General features: G+C 40.5%; 1 protein-coding gene across 2 annotated transcripts in view; it reads left to right on the forward strand.

The window, feature by feature from the left end:
* Positions 1-22,037, forward strand: part of THADA (THADA armadillo repeat containing) — a 358,452-nt gene that overhangs the window by 144,705 nt on the left and 191,710 nt on the right. For both annotated transcript variants that reach the window (XM_030800262.1, XM_030800261.1), the window contains 2 exons: positions 17,294-17,383; positions 19,368-19,499. In XM_030800262.1, the coding sequence (XP_030656122.1) occupies positions 17,294-17,383; positions 19,368-19,499 (222 nt within the window). The remainder of the gene's footprint in view (positions 1-17,293; positions 17,384-19,367; positions 19,500-22,037) is intronic.

Here is a 22,037-nt window from a genome sequence, read left to right on the forward strand (position 1 = left end):
CTTTATTAATAAAAATTGGCATTATATTTGAAATAATCCATTGCTTTAAAGATTTGGAAAAACAATTGCCTTGGAAAAAACTAGTTATGTTTATTCTTTCCCCCTTAGTGCTGTCAAAAATCGGATAACATGGAGACAAATCCCTAAGCAGAAAGTTTTATTTAGGAATATATATAAAAACAGAATTGTAAATTGGGACATATGCAAAGACCAGAGTGGTTTTTGGTATGTCCAAAGAACAAAGGGAGAGATTGGGATTTTATTGGGAAAGGGAAATGTTACATAAAATGTTTTGAAACAAAGTTCATTAAATTACAGGTTGTTTCAGCGCTACTAGGTAAAACTAGTCTTAAGGCTATGGGAGGTTATATTTCAGCAGCTGGGCTTGTGAGACAGTTCATGGACCTGGCACTTTGTGTCCTGAGTGCTTTTTCCCCGGGTTCCTTGACTCTGATTTGCTTGGATATGACAGGAATAACTCCAATTCCTATAATCAGGTTTTGCAGTGCCTTAACTCTTGTGTTTTAGCATTTGTGACAGGCAGATTAATGGCCCTTCAAAGATCTCAGATCCTAATTCCTGGAATCTGTAAATGCTACCTTGTAAGGAAAAGGGAATCTTTGTAGATGTGATTAAGAATCTTGAGTTGGAGTGATGATTATCTTGGCTTAGCTGGGTGGGCCCTAATGAAATTGCCTATACAAAGGAGGTAGAGGGAGATTTGGGAGACAGAAGAAAAGAGTATAACCACAGTGAAAGAGATTAGAGTAATATAGATAAGGTTTGATATGGTTTGGCTTGATATGATTTGGCTGTGACCCCATCCAAATCTCATCTTGAATTGTAGTTCCCTTAATCCCCATGCATCCTGGGAGGGAACTGGTGGGAGGTAATTGAATCATGGGGGTGATGGTTTTATAAGGGGCTTTTCTCCCTTTGCTTGGCTCTCGTTCTCTCTCCTGCTGCCCTGTGAAGAGGTGTCTTCCACCGTGATTGTAAATTTCCTGAGGCCTCCCCAGCCATGCAGAACTGTGAGTCAATTAAACCTCTTTCCTTTACAAATTACTCGGTCTCAGGTATTTCTTCATAGCAGCATGAAAACGGACTAATACGCAGCTATAAGCCAAGAAATACTGACAGCCACCAGCAGGTGGAAGAGATCAAGATGGGATTCTCCTGTAGAGTCTCTAGAGGTACCTTGCTGACACTTTGATTTTGATACCCTTGATACTGATTTCAGACTTATGACCTCTAGAACTGTGAGAGAATCAATATAGTAAAGGTATACTGTATGCTCCTTGTTATCAGCATCTCTTTTATTTAGTATTACCTTTTCCACAGAGTCTAACTCAGTGCCTTCAGTATTATAACTGTGTTTCAATAATGTATTGCTGCATAACAAACAACCCCAAAATTTAATGACTTAACAATTTATCATTTCTCACAGTTCTGTGTGTCAGCCGTGTTTAGCTGGGCAGTCCTTCACCACGTGTTGTCATCTGGGATCACTCAGGTGGCTGCTTTCATCTGAGACCTCAGCTGGGGCTGATAGAACCAACATGGCTTCACACTCACATTTCTGGGGCTGGAAGTAGAAGCATAAATGACTGGGGGCCAAAGTGGCCTCTCTGTAGCAGGGTAGTCAGGACTTCAAGAGGATGAACCCGGAAGCTGCCATGCTTTGTAAAGCTTAAGCCAGAACTAGCACAGTGTCACTTCCGCTGCCTTCTGCTGATCAAAGCAAGTCATAAGGCATCCTAGAGTCAAGGAAAGGAGAAATAGACCCACCTCTTTGAAGGAAGGAGGTATTTACATATAAGGAACGATAGAAGTTTGTTGACCATCTTTGGAAAAAGTCTATCACAAACTGTTCAGTAAATGATTATTGAATTAAACTATAACAGATTATTTGATTCTGAGATTTTAGAAATGATTTTTTAGAAACATTTTCTAAAAAATAATTCCTAGTTAAAAAATATCCATGTAAGCTGCCCAAATGGGACCTTGCACACATGAGGAATTCAAGAGATTGATATTTACTTACCAACTCGCTGTGTAAAGGAGTGGAAATGTGTTTCCTGGCCTACCTTTGGGCCAGTGACTTCACAGGGAGCATGGCAGGGCTCTTCCAGGACCAAGACCTTTCACTTCCCTCTTTCAGGATAGTATTGTAATAGGCAGTTTAGTGATTTGGGAATTCTCCACCTTGAAAGCAATTTCTCAAAGGGAAGGATTAGAAAAACAACGCGTCATTAGCCAGGCATGGCAGCATGCGCCTGTAGTCTCAGCTACTTGGGAGGTTGAGGCAAGAGGATCACTTGAGCCCAGGAGTTTGAGGCTGCAGTGAGCTCTGACTGTGCTACCTCACTCTTAGCCTGGGTGACAGAGCAAGGCTCTGTCTCAAAAAAACAAAAAACAAAAAAAGTCCAAAAATCCCATGGCTACCTACAGAGGATTGGCAGGGAAACAAGGATACTGGTCGGAGCCCTGATCAGTCAGTGTGCTCAAAACAGAGGCCCTGAGGAGGATGCTTTCCTTCAAACATGTTTTGCCTGAAAGGGCTTCCTGGTAGATCCATCGCTGTGAATACACAGACTTCCTGAGTGTGAGATTCTGACCATGGGACTCCTGACATCTCTTTCTGATCACTCATTCTTTTGTTAACTACTCTAGGGAGAAAAGCTAGTGTCAGCCCAGTCTGAGGTAGGGAGAGGATTCCAAGAACAGAATCAGAGATGGGCTTCCTGATGGGATTTCAAACTGAGATTTCTTTTTATTAGTTGTTTCTATTTTATTAGTTTGCATTTGATCATGTCCTTTGAAATGCATATGCATGCTTTGTGTTCTTTGTAGGTTTGTTTCCTTTGCTGGGGGGCGGGGGGATTATTTTTCTTAAGATGAGCTTGCTGTTTTTATCAGCAATCACTGTGGTGAGGAGACACAGGCCCTTAGATGATTTCTGTCTTGTGAGGTGGTTTTATAGGCCAGAATCTAGGGAATAGCTCCGTTTTAATAGTTTATTGGGTTCCCAATTGAAATACCAACTGCAAACCCCCAGGCTTTGGCCTTCAGCATTTGTTTTCATCCAGTGACCAGATTTATGGTGTTTGCTCCATGGCCTGTGAATAAGTCCTGTTTTTAAAAACTGGACACAACCCACACGTTTACTGCTGTTTCCTATGCAGTTCCTTACTCCTACATGGTGGCTTTGCTTGCCTTTGCTAGCTTTTCTTTTTATATCTCTGTACATTACTTTGTTGATCCCTATTCCTGAGATGATAGAGAATGATATGGGATGTGTGTGTAAGAAATGGGTGTGTGTGGATACCTCCCCCCCACCTTTTTTTCAACCCGTTTCACCAAATGCCTTTTTTCACTGTACAATAGTTTTCATTGGTATACTTTTTGTTCAGAAGCATGTGCTTCTGGCATTGCAACTTTTCATATGTGTGGCAGATCTTGAAGACAGGGTTTCTATGAGAAATTGGAGCTTGGTTTAAATTTTTTCTAGGCTGTTAGATGGCAGGTTGGATTAAAAGCCTACCAAAATGGCCAAAGCTCAGATGCTCTAAAAACTCAAGAACTAGACCCTTGGCATTACCAAGATTAAATGCGGAATATGCAGACAAATTGACATAGCTGGAGTAGCAGCGTTCCACCTATGGCTTAACCCAGATGGGAGTAAGTTCTTGTATCAAGGTTAGTGCCTCAGAGGAATGTATGGCCAGACAAATGTTCACACACAGGAGAGGCACAGAGAGTGTAACACACAGAGACTACTATGTTAAAGTGGCTTCAGATTGATATGGAACCATTCTTGATATGCCAGTAAGTGCAGTAAGCTGATTATAGGACACTATATGAGGAGAGAGGTGTAGATGGACCTACATCAAAACATTAAACAGGTGGCTAAATTTGGTTGGTAAGTTTGTGGTGATTTTTAGATTTCTCTTTGCGGTATTGTTTTTTATCTATTTTTTCCTCAATAAACATATAGTGCTAGAATAATATTTTTAAAGCTTTTAAAATAAAACAAAATGGTGCCTGGCAGGTGTTTTCCTTGATTCAGTAAACCTCTGTTGCTGACCTGTTTTGTCCAGGCCCTGGCTGGGCTCTGTGGAGTCTAGCGATGAATGGATCATGCCAAGGGTTGCCTTGTTGGTGGAGGTTACCGCCACTCTTGCTCTCTGCACCTTATGCTTTGTGCTAGGCAAGTAGAGATCTGCAAGTAGCTTCTGTGTTTCCCCAGAGGCCTCTCATCAGTTGTGCCTGCATATCCTTACCTGGTGGGAGAGGGAATAACTCACCTTTTGCATAGTCTGACAGTTCTGAATTTAAAGCTGCTTCATTCTCACTCTTTATCCTGATTTGTTTGTTTTCACTTATGTCTTATCCCATTCACAATTTTTAGTGGTCTCCTTTTTTCTTCCTAGGAGCTTGAACTTTCAGAGCTTCAGTTTTTCCTTTTTGGTTATCACTTTTATTGTTTTCCAGGCTGGTTTTTGATCACATAGATAAACGTTTGAAATGCCTGTCACTGGAGAATTTACCCCCAGGGCTCGCTGTATCTGCAGCGGTAACTTATTAGCCTGTTTGCTTGTTTGGGTGAACTAGAATTGAACTGTTTGTAAACCAGTGAGACAAGCTTTATTTATTTGTATTTAAGAACATTTCAAGCTCTGGCAGGATACTCATTTTATTAACTCAAATGATGACTCTGAATGCCACTACATTTATACCTGATGATGCATTTTGTGAAATTATTAATGTGTTACTATCTTGGTCAGAATTCCTTTTCTCCTTGCCTGTCTTAAGGACTCTGTCCTTGCGTTTCACTTCACTCACTTGGCAACTGTTTAGTAGGCACCAGCTGTAAACTGGGCATTATACTCAGTATCTTAAATATTGTGGAGAAAAAGAAGTCAGCTATGGTTTCTTCTTGTGCAGAGCGTATAATCTAGTGGGCAAAATAAGCATGAAAACAGGAAGTTTCATGTATGACATGCTGCCTGTGTTAGGGAAAGCACAGGGTGTAGTGTACAACTGAGGACAGGTACCTAAGCTAGACTTGAGATATCAGGGAATGTGTCCTGGAAGAAGTCTGCCTAAGCCCAAAGCTGAAAGATTATTTGGGGTTAGTCTGACGGGAGGGGTGCGGTGGGCAGCAGAGGCGGAAAGTGGAGGTGTTCCTGGCAGAAGGTACAATATTTGCCACAATCTAGAGGGTAGAGAGAGCATAGAATGTTGATGGAACTAGAAGACATGGTCCTTAACCTACAGAAATCTATGCTCTAGTTGAGGTGATAAGGGACACATTTAGTGAAGGTGCATGGAGTCACCATGTTTCTACTCTCTAGCCTAGTCCATCTGCTCTTGTAACATATCTCTCCTGTTCAGAAACTGTCAAAGCCCATAAGACAGCAAAGCTGCTTAGCTTGGCATTCAAATTTCTAAAAAAAATTTATGCCAGAAAAAAAATTGTTCTACCTTCTTTAGTCGTGAAGTCCTCTTGTCATCCAGTCGGCTTAACTACCCTTCCCTTCCATGCTGTATTCTCTCCTTTTTAATCCAGTCTTACTAATTTTTCAAGGCTCATTTTGGTTTCCATTTTCTTTTTTCTGTCTTTGAAACTCTGAGTCTCCCTCTGTCGCTCACCCAGGCTGGAGTGCAGTGGTGCGATCTTGGCTCACTGCCACCTCTGCCTCCTGGGTTCAAGTGATTCTCCTGCCTCAGCTTCTGGAGTAGCTGGGATTACAGGCATGCACCACCACGCCCAGCTAAATTTTGTATTTTTAGTAGAGACGGGGTTTCACCATGTTGGCCAGACTGGTCTCAAACTCCTGACCTGAAGGGATCTGCCCACCTCGACCTCCCAAAGTGCTGAGATTACAGGTTTGAGCCACTGCAGCCAGCCTTGGTTCCCATTTTCCCCACAAAACTATCCATAGTGATGTCTCCAACCCAAATGATATATTTTCCAACTCCGAACTCTTATTGTAAACATCATTCACTTGACTATTAAAATGGTTTGCCTTACGCTATTAGTTATATCGTATGTGAAACCCTGTCTTCTTAACCAGGTTTTAAGCTCCAAGAGCACTGACTCTCTTTTACTCTTAGTATCTCCCATAGGATTGCGCCCAACATGAAGCATGTAGGTATTTTTAAAAAATATTTGCTACTTTTGTGAAAAAAATACGATCACATTACAGTTTTGATTAAGTAGCAAGTGAGAGAGAAGAGTCACATATTCTAGGATTCAGAGCAGGGAGATTCAAATATGACCTAAAATGGTCCTATGATCTTGGCCTTTTAAAGTAAGGCTAGATTACAGACCTTACATGGGCAGTACAAAACCTATGAAATTCTTTTATATGGAGGCACTATTATAAATGGTGATTCTTCACTCAGTACAGCCATGAAAACTAATATGGTCATGGTTAGTTGAAGGCTGGTGTTGATATCAGCCTAATTTCTGGATTCAAGATGCTGTAGAGTCTACAGTAGACCTTTTGATGTAGTTGAGAATCAGAAGGGAGTGAAGTTTGGATAAGCCCCTTAGATAATTCTGGTTCTCCTACCCTCTACCTCTTGAGAGTCTGTTGTACAATACACAAGAATTGTTAATGTTGCATATCCCTCAGACATACTATGTAAATATTTAACCAAGTCTTTGCTAGCGTTTGGCTAATGCAGTGTTGAGATGATGCTCCCTGGCGAGTACATGGAGCTCAGCTCTTTTGTGTTTGTAGTAAATTAGAACTCCGGCCTTTTAGCTGAACTAAACCAGAAATAGGGTTGACGTTTCTGTGTTGAGGAACCTAAGAATGTTAGAAGGACACCTCCTGTATGCTCAGAGTGCTTGAACAAGGTTGAAATTTTTTATAGAAAATAATTTTGGTGTTTTTAAACCCTGACAAATGCATAGTTGATACGTCAAAGTCCGCACCATCAAGCATGGCCACAATAATTTTAACAGTATACTTTTGAAAAGATGTAGTCAAAAACCTACTTTGCTCTTAAAAACAAAACAATTAGTTAAAACGTTCATTGAAGTTTAATTTTCAGTAAGTACCTTCTTTATATACCTTCCAAGATAGACTAGTTGGTAAATATTTGCTAAGGTAACTACATGACGTAACTTGCTGTTTGGAACAATTAGCTTAATTCAATTAAAATAATGACTTTAATCCTGGAATAGTAGCTCCACTGCCCTTTTTTCAGAGTGGTATTATGGTCAGCAGAGCCAGTTATCTATCAGGCAGTTTCTAGATCATAGTGATAGAATCATATGGTGTGCATAAGTGAGAATATGTGTGTTTCTTACTCAACCAAGAGATAGCAGGCCACTTATTTCTTTGGAAATTAATAACAGATTCCTCAAGAAGACATATCCATTGCCTTTCTGTTTGTATAGTGAAAGATTCTGAAGGAGCAAATATATTCAGGGATCCCAATACTAAACTCAAAGATATACCTTTAAGTGACTCCTCTTCACAGAATCAAAAGCCAAGGAAAGGACATTAACAGTGAAAATTGATGTTCTTGATCAGTTTTGCTCTGAGGTGGTCAAGAATATAACAATGGCCTGTAGTGGAATGATTTTGCTTTCTCCCTGTGTAAAACAGAGATCCTGTAAAACCCAAGTTTGCAATTTATTAACAAGGAAATGTACATATAATCATTTGTAGCTGCAAGAGACTAGCAATAACCAAAAGGCCTGTCATTAGGGATTAAGTAAATTACAGTCAATCATACAATAGATTACTCTGTAGCCATTAAATGGAAGAAAATAGATCAGTGTGTCTGACATGGAATAATTTTGCAGATTAGGTGAAAAAAAACTCAAGGTGCAGAAAAGTGTATATAATATGATTATTTGTAAGGAAAAAAACTACAAACTAAAAGTATGTAGCTGTATGCATTGAATTTTTTAAAATAGGAAAGCTGAAATGCTATTACACAGTTCTCTATGAGGAAGGGCACTGTGGGGAGACTAGTGTGTATTTTTTAACATTTGCATTTTTACTTTTTCCATTAAAATATCTAATAAATAAAAAGGAAATGAACATATTTTGGATAAAATGTTCAACAAATATTTAATGGGTCTGTAATTTGGAAGAGAGTAAGGATTTCTTTTTTTAAAAGACTTGATTTTATGAAATAGGTAAAAGAATATGTATAAAATATGTATAAGGTTTAAAGAATAACAATGCAATAAACACCTTGGATCTAACACCTAGTTTAAGAAATAGAACATTACAGTAGTCTCCCCTTATCTGTGGGGGATACTTTTCAAGACCCCCAGTGGATGCCTCGAACCATGGATAGTGCTGAACCATATGTACACTATATTTTCTCCTATGCACACATAGCTGTGATGAAGTTTATATATTAGGTGTGATTAGAGATTAACAACAATAACTAATAATAAAATAGAACAACTATAACAATATGCCAGCATCACTACTCTTGTGCTTTGGGGCCATGATTAAGTAAAATAAAAGTTCCTTGAACACAAGCCCTGTGACACCAGGACAGTTGATCTGATGAGTTGGCTACTAAATGACTAATGGCTGGTGGCATATACAACATGGATAGCTGGATAGAGAGCTGATTCACATCCTGGGCAGAATGGAGTGGGACAGCATGAGATTTCATCACCCTACTCATAATTTATAAATTAGGCACAGTAAGAGATTAACAACCGTAACTAATAATGAAATAGAGCAATTGTAACAATATACTATAATAAAAGTTAAGCGAGTGTGATCTTTCTCTCTCTCCCTCTCTCTCTCTCAATATCTCTCTATAGATCTAAATATCTAATGGCACTCAGTTTAAAACTTACGAATTGTTTAGTTCTGGAATTTTCCGTTTAATATTTTCGAACCATGTTTGACCAGGGGGAACTGAAACCAAGGATAAGGATATCTATGGTTTTGCTTTCCGTAATTTCAGTTACTGGTCACCAGCGGTTCAAAAATATTAAGTGGAAAAAACAGAAAGAGACAGTTCATAAGTTTTAAATGCCATGTGATTCACTTCACTTTATCTTATCACATAGGCAATTTATCTCACATGATAAAATCTCACATTATCACAAGAAGTAGGATGAGTACAGTATAAGATATAGAGAGAGACCATATTCACTTAACTTTTATTACCATATATTGTTATAATTGTTCAAGTTTATTATTGTTGTTAATCTCTTACTTTGCCTAATTTATAAATTAAACTTTATCACAGCTACGTATGTAGAGGAAAAAACATAGTATATACACGGTTCAGTGCTATCCACGGTTTCAGGCATCCACTAGGGGTATGGAAATGTATCCCCTCAGATAAGGGGGGGACTACTGTAATGTTCCACTTCTTTAGCTAGGTGGTAGATCCAAAGTGTTTATTGTATTGTTCTTTAAAGCTTACACACATGGGGACTACTATACTACAGTTTACTCATGTTTTGTTGATGAACACGTGGCTGCTATGCATATGCTTGTACAAGCCTTCTGATGCCTGTGTTCAAGAGTTTATCTAGGCCATTTACCTTGGAGTAGCATTCTTGAGTCACTAGCTAAACATATCTCTGACTCTCAAGAAAATCCCAAATTATTTTTCAGAATTGTAGTAATTTTCATTTCCATCAACAGTGTCTGAAAGATTCAATATGTAGTATTACCAGACTTAGTCTGTGCCAATTTGAGGGTGTAAAATAGTCTCTTGGCATAGTTTGGGTTTTTTTTTTTTTTTTTTTTGAGATGGAGTTGCTCTGTCTCTCAGGCTGTAGTGCAGTGGCACAATCTCGGCTCACTGCAAGCTCCACCTCCTGGGTTCACGCCATTCTCCTGCCTCAGCCTCCCGAGTAGCTGGGACTACAGGCGCCTGCCACCACGCCCGGCTAATTTTTTTGTATTTTTAGTAGAGACGGGGTTTCACTGTGTTAGCCAGGATGGTCTCGATCTCCAGACGTCGTGATCCGCCCATCTAGGCTTTCCAAAGTGCTGGGATTACAGGTGTGAGCCACCGCACCTGGCCATCCCATGGTATAGTTGAGCATCCTTTCTACTGTTTCTTGACCACTTATGTTTATCTTCTGTGAATTTCATTTTGATAGGTGTGTCCATTTTTATATTATTTGTCCTTTCTTCAGTGATCACTTGAGTTCTTTGTATATTCTGGATACTGATTATGTAATTCTTAGATATATGCATACAAATATTCTCCCCATTTGTGGCCTGTATTTTTATTTTTAATTTAAAAACTTTATTATCCAGAGGGAGACACTATATCTTCCAATGCTGTTCATTATATAAACATCCTTGAATAGAGTCCAGAAAGTCCAGAACAAAGGGCAGTCAGTGCTTCACTTTGCAATAGTGGCACAGTGGCAGTAACTCATCTTGTCTCTCAACAGCATCTGTCTCCCATTTCTGGTGAAAATTCTGGTGAATTTTCACATGAATACATCACACTGTTGGCTCCTTCGATTAATCTAAGTGATGAGTTGGCACCAAATCCTTTCAGTTTGTCTCATACAACATTTAATTAAGGTTACTACCAGTAGGAAACCAAGCAGCAGGATGAGCTCAGCTTTCAGTATTGACATCAACTATGCCTCCCAGCATCTCAGATCCAGTCACTTGTACAAATCCCAGAAACCAACAGGGTCTGTGGTAGAAACTCAAATGGCTGTCTTTTGAAGTTTTTGTATTGACCTTTCCATTTAGCCCAAGCCATTAAGCCAGGTACAGCAGAATGTATTAGTGATTGTACAGACTTTATCTTATCTTAACCTGTAGACTGGAAGTCTAAGAAAATTTTTCATTTATATTGTTATGACTTGCCCTGTGAATTGAAGCAAACCTGAGTGGCTTTATGGGCTGAAGTGTTATCAGTGATTACCTCAGTTAAAATCAGTTGATAAATTTTGTACTATGTTTTTAATTGAATGACTCTTATAGCAGGACTAACCAACCACAGGGTGTGCAAAAATAATGAGTTGCTTATACCTCTGGGAAGCTTCTGTGAATAACCAAGCATAACCCCATTTTGGAGAGATCTTCATAGACATCTGAGAGCTATATGACCTACTGGTGGTATTTCCTTAAACATTTGAAATTTGCTTACAGCCACCCCTAAGGTGCAAATCACCCTGTTTGGTTGGGTGGAGAGTTAATGCCGGCTTTCACAAAAGAAATAGAGTCCCAAGGACACACCTAGTACTCCTGTAAAGAAAGCATTTGTTTACAATTTGGGGAGTTCCCTACATCAGTAGAGGAGCATATGTTGATAGTGCCTCCATTGAACAATCAGCTGGTAAATCTTAAAGTTTCTAGTTTAGTCCAAAGAATGTACTCTAGTCCTTGGTTTTGGAGGGACTGCTTAAGTGCAGTTATTCCAGCCTATCCAGTTTTGCCCACACCAACAGCTGAGCGGCATTCAGCTGTCCCTTGCAATGACTGAGCTATGGCTGCAGAAAAGGGAAGGGCATTCAGCGATACTGACAGGTGCTTGGAGCCAAGGCCATAGCATACAGTTTCTGATAGACCTCTCAATAAGGTTAAGGGGAAAACAATCAAATTGTGCTTCAAGTCATCTGAGGGAGGCTCACAGACCCAGCAGTTGGTTAAATTTAATGTGCTCATGACAGTTTGGGGGAAGAGCAGAGCATTTTCCTTGGTGAGGAAGGCTCTTGGGGCAATTTCAAAAAACAGACACCATTAACGTTCTTCCTCCCATTGTACCTCCCGGGGTCTGAGATAGTCTCTTCCCAGGTGTCAAGGTTATTCTGTCTACTTCCTCAAAATCAGTTCTCCCATTTCAATATTTATAACTTCGTCTTTTTTCCAGTTGCTCCCTACTTGCAACCAGACATTTTGTCTAGAATAGTCAGGTACAAGAGGGACAAGGCATTTTTATAAATTTTACAGAGACCCGTTATGTACTCGTGGGCCACCTTAGGAAGACTCAACAAGCTGTGTACTCAAGCAAGTAGTCATTATCTTATGATTTAGAACCAGGTTAATCCTTTTAAGAGAATCCAGGTGGCTAAATAGAATTAAGTTAGAATTTCCTAGGGCTCTTTTGGCCAGGCTGCCACATGGAAGGTATACTAACTAGGCTGCCTGGATTTCTCATTGGGGAAAGAAAGAAGCATTATGCCAGGAATGCTCAGGGCAGAATCCCAAATTTTCAAAACAGGTTAAAAAAAAAAAAACAAAAAACCCTCATGCATTTCTTTTTTCTTTTCTTTTTTTTTTTTGGTGGCAAGGTCTCACTCTGTTGCCCAGGCTGGAGTGCAGTTGCATGATCTCAGCTCACTGTAACCTCCGCCTCCCAGGTTCAAGCGATTCTCTTGCATCAGCCTCCCAAGTAGCTGAGATTACAGGCACATGCTACCTCAACTGGCTAATTTTTGTATTTTTAGTACAGACAGGATTTCACCATGTTGGCCAGGCTGGTCTCGAACTCATGAACTCAAGTAATTTGCTGGCCTCAGCCTCCCAAAGTGCTGGGATTGCAGGCGTGAGCCACCTTGCCCAGCCCTGCCTCTGTCCCTCCTTCCCTCCCTCCCTCCCGCCCTCCCTCTTTTCCTCCCTCCCTCCCTTCCTCCCTCCTTTCCTTCCAGGAATCTCTTGTTGCCCAGGCTGGAATGCAATGGTGCAGTCTTGGCTCACTGCAACCTCCGCCTCCCAGGTTCAAGTGATTCCGCTGCCTCAGCCTCCTGAGTAGCTGGGATTACAGGCGTGCACCACCACGCCTGGCTAATTCTGTATTTTTCTTTTAGTAGAGATGGGATTTCTCCATGTTGGTCAGGCTGGTCTTGAACTCCCGACCTCAGGTGATCCGCTCACCTGGGCCTCCCAAAGTGCTGGGATTACAGTCGTGAGCCACTGCGCCTGGCCCTGGCTATTTGTTTATGCTGTTTTAAAGCCTTGAAGTCAGTGGAATTTAATTTTTATACATAGTAGTGAAACAGGAAAGGTTCCCTTGTTGCCCTTGCAGGGTGCGTGAGTCCCCCTCACAGAGTGTGTGATGGGATTGTAGCTCACTTCTTCAGTGCCCCGCTGCTCAGACCTGTAGGGGAACATACAGACAGGCAGGCTGTGGAGCTCCCACTCCACAGCAGTGTCTAGGGGTGAATGTTTACGGCTGAAGCCCCAGTGGGTGTGTGTTACAGGGTGCTCTTTCAGTTTAGCTGTCCATAGGCAGCTTGTGTTAGTCAGCTCAATTAGACCCCCTTGCCTTGTCGCAAGGACAGAGGGCTTTCTGTATCCCAGGGTTCTTGCCTTGAGATACCGGAAGAATTTGATCACACGTAGGCTTGGAGAATTAGTCCAGGGTTTTATTGAATGGAAGTAGCTCTCAGCAAATGGGGGAACCAGAAGGGAGATGGTTTTCCCCTGGATTTGGGCCACTCGGCGGCCTGTCTCTTCTCTGACTGCCCTGGCCAAACTCCGCATTGTTTCGCCAGTCGATGGCCTGCTGGTGCCTGTTGGTGTACTCTTGCCATCCAGCCGTTTGTGTGTTCCTCCGCCTATGTGCTCCTCTTGATGTCCAGCCGCTTGTGTGCCTGCGTGCTAGGGTCTCGGGGGATTTTATAGGCACAGGATGGGGGCATGGCGTGCCAGGGTGGTCTTGGGAAATGCAGCATTTGGGCGCGAAGGCAGGAGTGCCTGTCTTCATCTAGGTCCGTGGCCACAGGCGCGGGGCGGAGCCTCCTTCGCCAGGAACCTGCCCTTCTCCTCCCAGCACTTCCCTGCCCCCTTCTCATGTTAGTGGGAGCTTGGGATCCAATTGTAATTTTGTCTGTGTGGATAATCAGTTACCACACTACGTTTCTCTGTGATCTGCAGTATTAGCTGTTTCACAAATCAAGTTTTTATATGTGTATTAATATATGTCTGCTCCTGTGCTTTCTATCCTATTTTATTGGCTTACTTGTACTCACAGTCCTAATTACATGAGTTTTACGGTATTTTTAGCTATCTGGGTGAGTCCTCCAACCTTGTTCTTCTTTAAGATTATCTTTGCTACTCTTACTTTTGGCCCTTGATGTGTCTATATACATTTTAAAATCTACTTCTCAGGGCCGAGCGCAGTGGCTCATGCCTGTAATCCCAGCACTGTGGGAGGCGGAGGCAGGCCAGTCACCTGAGGTCGGGAGTTCGAGACCAGCATGGCCAACATAGTGAAACCTCATCTCTACTAAAAATATGAAAAATTAGCTGGATGTGGTGGTGCGCACCTGTAGTCCCAGCTACTCGGGAGACTGAGGCACGAGAATTGCTTGAACCTAGGAGGCAGAGGTTGCAGTGAGCCGAAATTGCACCACTGCACTCCAGCCTGGGTAACAGAGCAAGGCTCTGTCTCAAATTAAATAAATAAATAAAATGAAGTAAAATGAACTTCTCAGGTCACTTGCGCACGCACACACACACACACACACACACTTACTGTTTTTATTGGAATTGCGTTGCATTTATAATCAATTTGGGGAGAATGTCATCTTTATAATATGGAATCCTCTCATCTATGAGCACAGCACTTCTCCTTTTTTTGTTTGTTTGTTTTTTGAGACGGAGTCTCACTCTGTCGCCCAGGCTAGAGTGCAGTGACGCGATCTCGGCTCACTGCAACCTCTGCCTCCCAGGTTCAAGTGATTCTCCTGCCTCAGCCTTCAGAGTAGCTAGGATTACAGGCATGCACCACCATGCCCAGCTAATTTTGTATAGTTTTAGTAGAGACAGGGTTTCTCCATGTTGGTCAGGTCGGCCTTAAACTCCTGACCTCAGGTGATCCACCTGGCTCGGCGTCCCAAAGTGCTGGGATTACAGGTGTGAGCCACCACACCCAGCAGCACATCTCCTTTTTAAGGCATATCTTTTTTTTTTTTCCAAAAAAAATCTCCCTATTAAAAATATGAAATACCAATATGGAAAAAAAGAACTTTGACGTCTATCTCACACTATACACAAAAATTAATTTAAAATGGATCATAGACCTCAATGTAAAAGCTAAAACCATAAAGCTTCTAGAGGAAAATATACGATATCTTTCTTAGGTAGGTAGGTAGAGATTTCTTAGGCATAGAAAGCATGAATCATAAAAGAAAAAATTTGATTAAATAGTGGACTTTGTCAAAAATTTTAAAATTCTGCTCATCAAAAGACATTATTAAATAAGTTGGCAAGCCACAGACTAGAAGAAGGTATATGCCATGCATATATATGACCAAGGAAAAGCAACCTGTTAAAAATGAGCAAAAATCTTGAAGAGATACTTCAGAAAGGGTCATAACAATGACCAAAGCACATGAAAAGTGCTCAACATCATTAGTCGTCAAGGAAATGCAGATCAGAATTACAGGAGATGCACCATTGCATACCCACAAGGATGGCTACAAAGGAAGGAAAAACAAAACAACAGCAAATGTTGAAAGGAATGTAGAAATCTCCATCAGAAATCTAGCTTACTGTTGGGAGTGTAAAATGGTATAATTATTTCAGGAAACTGCCAGTTTCCTAAATGGTTAGATATGTTACAGTTTTATTCTCAGATATTAATCCAGGAGAAATGAAAACATGTCCTTAAAAAGCATTATATTAGAATTTTACAGCAGCTTTATTCATAATAGTAAAAAAAAAAAAAAAAAAGGTAAAGAACCCATGCCTGTCAAGAGGAGAATTAATAAACAAACTTACAGATTCATATAATGGAATACTACTCAACGGAAAAAGAACCAGATTATTGCTATGTTGAATAACATGGATAAATTTCATAAACTCTGTGCTGAGTGAAAAAAGCAAGACAAAAAAATGTATTATTGCTGGGCGCAGTGGCTCACGCCTGTAATCCCAGCACTTCGGGAGGCTGAGGTGGGCGGATCACAAGGTCAGGAGATCCAGACCATCCTGGCTAACACAGTGAAACCCTGTCTCTACTAAAAATACAAAAAATTATCCTGGCGTGGTGGCGGGCACCTGTAGTCCCAGCTACTCGGGAGGCTGAGGCAGGAGAATGGCGTGAACCCAGGAGGTGGAGGTTGCAGTGAGCCAAGATCGTGCCACTGCACTCCAACCTGGGTGACAGAGTGAGACTTCATCTCAAAAAACAAACAAAAATGTATTATCACATTTATACAAAATTCTAGAATAGACAAAACCAAACTGTAATGATAGAAATCAAATCAGAGGTTCCTTTGTGGGGCGGTAGTTTGCTGGGAAGGGGCATAGGGGATCTTTATGGGATGATGGAAATTTTCCGAGTCTTGATAGGGGCGTGGATTACGAGTGTATGTATTTGTGGGTCGAATGGTACACTTGATCACAGCATTTTGCTGTGTGTAAAAACGTTTCAGTTTTTTTTTAAATGTGATATTCTGGATTTCAATTAATAGGAACATAACATGTAGAGCTGATAAAAATGGGTAGGTTAGGGAATATTTATGTCACCCCTTCGGAGTAATTCTTTAATAGTTACAGAGATAGTATGTTCCTAAATGCCATATTTAGCTTGAGCTTTTTGGTCAGTGGTGCAGTCTGAGGGACTATTCTACTTTCATAGTTCAAGAGAAGTTTTTATAAAGTTGAAAAAGATAATTCTTGCAAGTTCAGCAAGGATTAGATTTCCAGAACTTCACATGCCAAGACTCTACTTCTCATAACCGTACTCCAAACCAGTGGTTCTCAATCAGAGGCCCTTTTGTCCCACAGGGTATATTTGGCAATGTCTAAAGACATTTTCATCGTCATGATTGTTAGGGAGGGGTGTCGTGCTGCTGGCATCTAGTGGGTAGAAGCCACGGAGGCCGCTAAACATCCCACAATGTGTAGGACAGTCCCCTGAAACAAAGAGTTATTTGGTCCAAACTGTCATTGGTGCTAGGGTTGGGAAAGCTTGTTCTAGACCTGTCCTTATCACTGAAGCTGAGTCAGTCTCAGTCAATCAGGTGTTGACTCTACTCATAGTCCAAATCAGTTGTGGAAACTTGACATTGGCACAGATTACATATTTCTTCCCCGATAGAATTTAATATCAAATATTTGTAAACATACATAATCTTAAATTTTGAGATAAAAGTTAATGGATTGAGAACACTTCAGGAATCAAAATTACCATTTATGTTGATTGTTAAATTCTTAAGATGCTGTAGATTCTGTTTTTAACTGTATTTAATTAAATATCCAGACAACCATACTTATCTTCCTTTTTAAAAAAAAAAAAAAAGGCTTTATTGTCAGATCAAAGGGAATAAGTGATAATAACTTTTTTCCTCCTTCTTTCACAGAATGACAGGGAGAGAGTTTTTCTCTCGTTTCCCAGAACTCTATCCTTTTCTTCTTAAACAGTTGGAAACTGTAGCCAATACAGTAGACAGGTAAGAAGAGAATTGAGTGGGGCAAAATGAACTCAAGCATGTGAATTACCATAGTAATTGAGATTTTCCCTCTAGGCAGCTGTTTTTAATAAAATTCTTCCCTTTTTAAAATTTGTTTAAATTTTTTCCTTGAGACAGGGTCTTTCCCTGTCACCCAAGCTGGAGTACAGTGGTGGCCACCACTCCTTGCCCATTTTTGTATATTTTGTAGAGATGGAGTTTCGTCATGTTTCCCAGGCTTGTCTCAAACTCCTGAGTTCAAGCAATCTGCCCACCTGGGCCTCCCAAAGTGTGGGGATTACAGGTTTGAGCCACTGTGCACGGTCAGACTGCTTCCTTGTATAAAGTTGGCTTTTTTATTAAAGTGCTTTTTTGTAATTATATCATGTTGCTTGGTTCTCTATAGTAAATTTGTACCTGAAAAGTTGTGTAAAATCCTGTCTTTATATTTTAAAAATCCTATTTTATGTTAAATTTTATCAAACTTAATTCCATTTTCGGTGGTACAGAAACTAGGAATCACATGGTGATTTCTTCTGTTATGAATTATTTTCTTCCTATTTTTAAAAAAAATCTGTGTTTACATATTGAGTTTGCTTTATGCATACCTGTCATTTTTTATTACTGGCTTGTTGCAACTTACCATTGTGAAACTATAGCAATTAGCTGACTAATGTGATCACTTGTGTTCAGAAATGGTTCTGGTCTACCTGAGCAAAAATGGCCAGTGTTCTTGGAAACACAGAGCAAAGCCATTACGAGGGCTTCCAGTCTTATAGTTCACCATTGTCTTAAAAATCACATTCTGCCTGGTGCGGTGGCTCACACCTGTAATCCCAGCACTTTGGGAGGCCAAGGCAGGTGGATCACCTGAGGTCAGGAGTTCAAGACCAACTTGGCCAACATGGCGTAACCCCATCTCTATTAAAAATACAAATACTAGCCAGGCTGGTGGTGTGCACCTGTAATCCCAGCTACTTGGGAGGCTGAGGCAGGAGAATCACTTGAACCCAGGAGGCAGTGGTTGCAGTGAGCCGAGATCTTGCCACTGCGCTCCAGCTTGGGTGACAGAAAAAGACTCCGTCTCAAAAAAAGAAAACAAAAAACACACACACATTCTAAAGCTGGTAGTGGAATTTTTAGTATGAACATCATAAAGCATGTGTTTTGTATTTTTCCTATAATTTTGCACTTGGTATGAATGTACGCTAATTGTCTATAATTAGAAAATAAAAGTAATGAATTTTACTTCTGGTTATGATGCATTTGCTCACATTAGTAGTTTATGCTAACGTGCTTTTCTGGCCTTTAGTGACTGTTCATGCTTTCTTAAATACATTTGGATGTTGAAAGTTTCACATTTCATACTCTGGAACAGGCACCTCTCTACTATAGGAACAGTTCTAATCAAAATAGTGTACTCTAATTATGCAAATGATTAGCTTTGAGAAGAGGATCCTGGACAAAAGTCCAATTCCCTGTTTTGCTAGTAGTTTTTTCTTATGATGCACATTTGGGAGATAAGAAGTGAACGTAGAAAAAAAAAAAGGAAAAGGGAAAACTGTCCCCTTGATTGTGGAGTCTCACTTCATATACATTATTTTTTTTTTGAAATGGAGTCTCACTCTGTCACTCAGGCTGGAGTGCAGTGGCGTGATCTTGGCTCACTGCAACCTGCACCTCCTAGGTTCAAGTGATTCTTCCACCTCAGCCTCCCGAGTAGCTGGAATTACAGGCATGCGCCACCACATCCGGCTAGTTTTTTGTATTAGTAGAGATGAGGTTTTACCATATTGGCCAGGGTGGTCTTGAACTCCTGACCTCATGTGATCCATCCGCCTCGGCCTCCCAAAGTGCTGGGATTACAGGCGTGAGTCACCGCACCCGGCCATATACATAATTATTTCATGAGAAAAATGTTTGAAGGAGGAGTGCTTCACTACCTAAATGTGAAATCTTTTATGTGTAATAATTGTTGTTTCAGTGATATGGGAGAACCAAATCGTCATCCAAGCATGTTTCTCTTACTTTTGGTGTTGGAGAGACTCTACGCTTCCCCAATGGATGGTACTTCTTCTGCTCTCAGCATGGGACCTTTTGTTCCCTTCATTATGAGGTAGTGTCATGCTGTGTAGAAATGGTCTGGGTGGGCGTGGGAGTTTTACGAGAATATTTTATCTTGTTTTTATTTCAGAAACTATTTTATATATGTATCTATCATATATTATATATTATTTATTTTTATATATATATATATTTTGTTTGTTTGTTTGTTTGTTTTTTGGGATGGAGTCTTGCCCTGTCGCCCGGGTTGGAGTGCAGTGGCGCGATCTCAGCTCAGTGCAAGCGCCACCTCCCAGGTTCACGCCATTCTCCTGCCTCAGCCTCCGGAGTAGCTGGGGCAACAGGCGCCCGTCACCACGCCTGAATAATTTTTTGTATTTTTAGTAGAGACGGGGTTTCACTGTGTTAGCCAGGATGGTCTCGATCTCCTGACCTTGTGATCCGCCCGCCTCAGCCTCCCAAAGTGCTGGGATTACAGGTGTGAGCCACCGCGCCTGGCCATATTATATATATATTTTTATATATGTAAATCTATTGTATATATTAAAAACTATTACATATATTATATCTATATTACATATATAATATGTAAAACTTTTATATATAACTATTATGTGTGTATATATATATAACTATTTTATACACACATACACACACACACACACACACAACTTTGGGAGGGGTGTTGTGAAAGCAGAGGCCTGGGTTTTCCTGCCATTGCCCCCAGTGTTTCAGAGTAAGGTGCTTATATCATGGGTACAGGATCTCATTAGAACCTGTGTAAGTAATGTTTTCTTTGAGCCCTGTCTGCTCCAAGGCAGGTGGATGGTGTTGATAGGAGATACTCCTTTTGAAAAACATAGCCCCATGTTTGTGTTATTCCTGTGTTGAGCCTGGCCAGCACGGAGCAGGCTTTGTTCTGGTATGTATCTTCTGTCCACGGGTTTGAGAGGACATCAGGACATCTGACTCTTCACTCTGGAGGAGTCTGTGAGGCAGTGCAATGGGTGGCATGTAAATGGTAATGCCATGTGGCATGAATTCCTACTCGTCTTCTCTTTTACGTTTGTAGTACCTGAAAAAAGCCATGAATATAGAGTATTCATGGAATAATATAACAGGTTTCTCTTCTTTTAGAGCCTATTACCACTTCTTGTGTTACATCTTTTCAGGCATTTGCCATCTTCTGATTACTTTGTTCATTTTGGATCAAAGGCCTAAATATGTAGGCCTTCAAGAAATATTAAAATTTTCTCATGAAACCTTTCAGAAGCCTATCATATCAGTTAGCTCTTACCTTTCTGCTTAGCTCTTGACAAAACAGTACCTTCATTTTTTGTGTTTCTACCAAAAATTGAAGTGGATTTGGAGCAGAAGGGTAAGAAACCAAACTCAAGAGAGCGTTTCTTACGTATGTAGTGTCCTGGGTTCCACTTCCTTGTTTCACAGAGCTGACTTACGCATTTTAATGTGAGAAAACCATTAAACATGAGATTCTGGCATGTGCTTGCGGAGCTGTTTGTTTGCCCCAAGCCCTGGCTGTGGCTGTGTTATCTTTGATCACAGAGATGACTCACGCAGACTGGTTTTTGTTTCCTGATATACAGTTATCAGTCTCCTTCATGTGGCATTTGGTGATTCATTTTAGGAATTTGGGTGGTAAATTTTACTTTCAGGGGCCTTAAAAATTGTTCTTTCATGAATAACTGGAAAGAACTAAGAAATGTTTTCAGAAAGTTGATGCAAGGAGGAAAGGCATGTGCACAGAATTGCAGTTTACATTAGAAACAGAGATTTGCTTTAGAACCTGTCCTCTGTCTTAAGAACATTGAATTTGTGGAAGCTTTTTACTAGTCAGTTTGTTGTTCATTGCATCCTAGAAATAATAAATTGCTACATTGAAAGTACCTTTCAATGGTTCCTGAAAGTACCGTTCCAAAATGTTGCTTAGTTTACATATAATCAGAATGCTGATACTACTCATTATATTCAAAGTATCTATTATATGAAACAAAGATTGCATTAATATAGAAAATCTAAATATTGCTTTGAAGCCAGTGTACTTAGGGCATCTTTTTTTTTTTTTTTTATTATACTTTAGGTTTTAGGGTACATGTGCACAATGTGCAGGTTTGTTACATATGTATCCATGTGCCATGTTGGTTTGCTGCACCCATTAACTCATCATTTAGCATTAGGTATATCTCCTAATGCTGTCCCTCCCCCCTCCCCCCACCCCACAACAGTCCCCGGAGTGTGATGTTCCCCTTCCTGCGTCCATGAGTTCTCATTGTTCAATTCCCACCTATGAGTGAGAACATGCGGTGTTTGGTTTTTTGTCCTTGCGATAGTTTACTGAGAATGATGTTTTCCAGTTTCATCCATGTCCCTACAAAGGACATGAACTCATCATTTTTTATGGCTGCATAGTATTCCATGGTGTATATGTGCCACATTTTCTTAATCCAGTCTATCGTTGTTGGACATTTGGGTTTGTTCCAAGTCTTTGCTATTGTGAATAGTGCCGCAATAAACATACGTGTGCATGTGTCTTTATAGCAGCATGATTTATAGTCCTTTGGGTATATAC

This window comes from Nomascus leucogenys, chromosome 19 (genome assembly GCF_006542625.1).
Source record: "Nomascus leucogenys isolate Asia chromosome 19, Asia_NLE_v1, whole genome shotgun sequence".
In the NCBI taxonomy this organism is placed as follows: Eukaryota; Metazoa; Chordata; class Mammalia; order Primates; family Hylobatidae; genus Nomascus; species Nomascus leucogenys.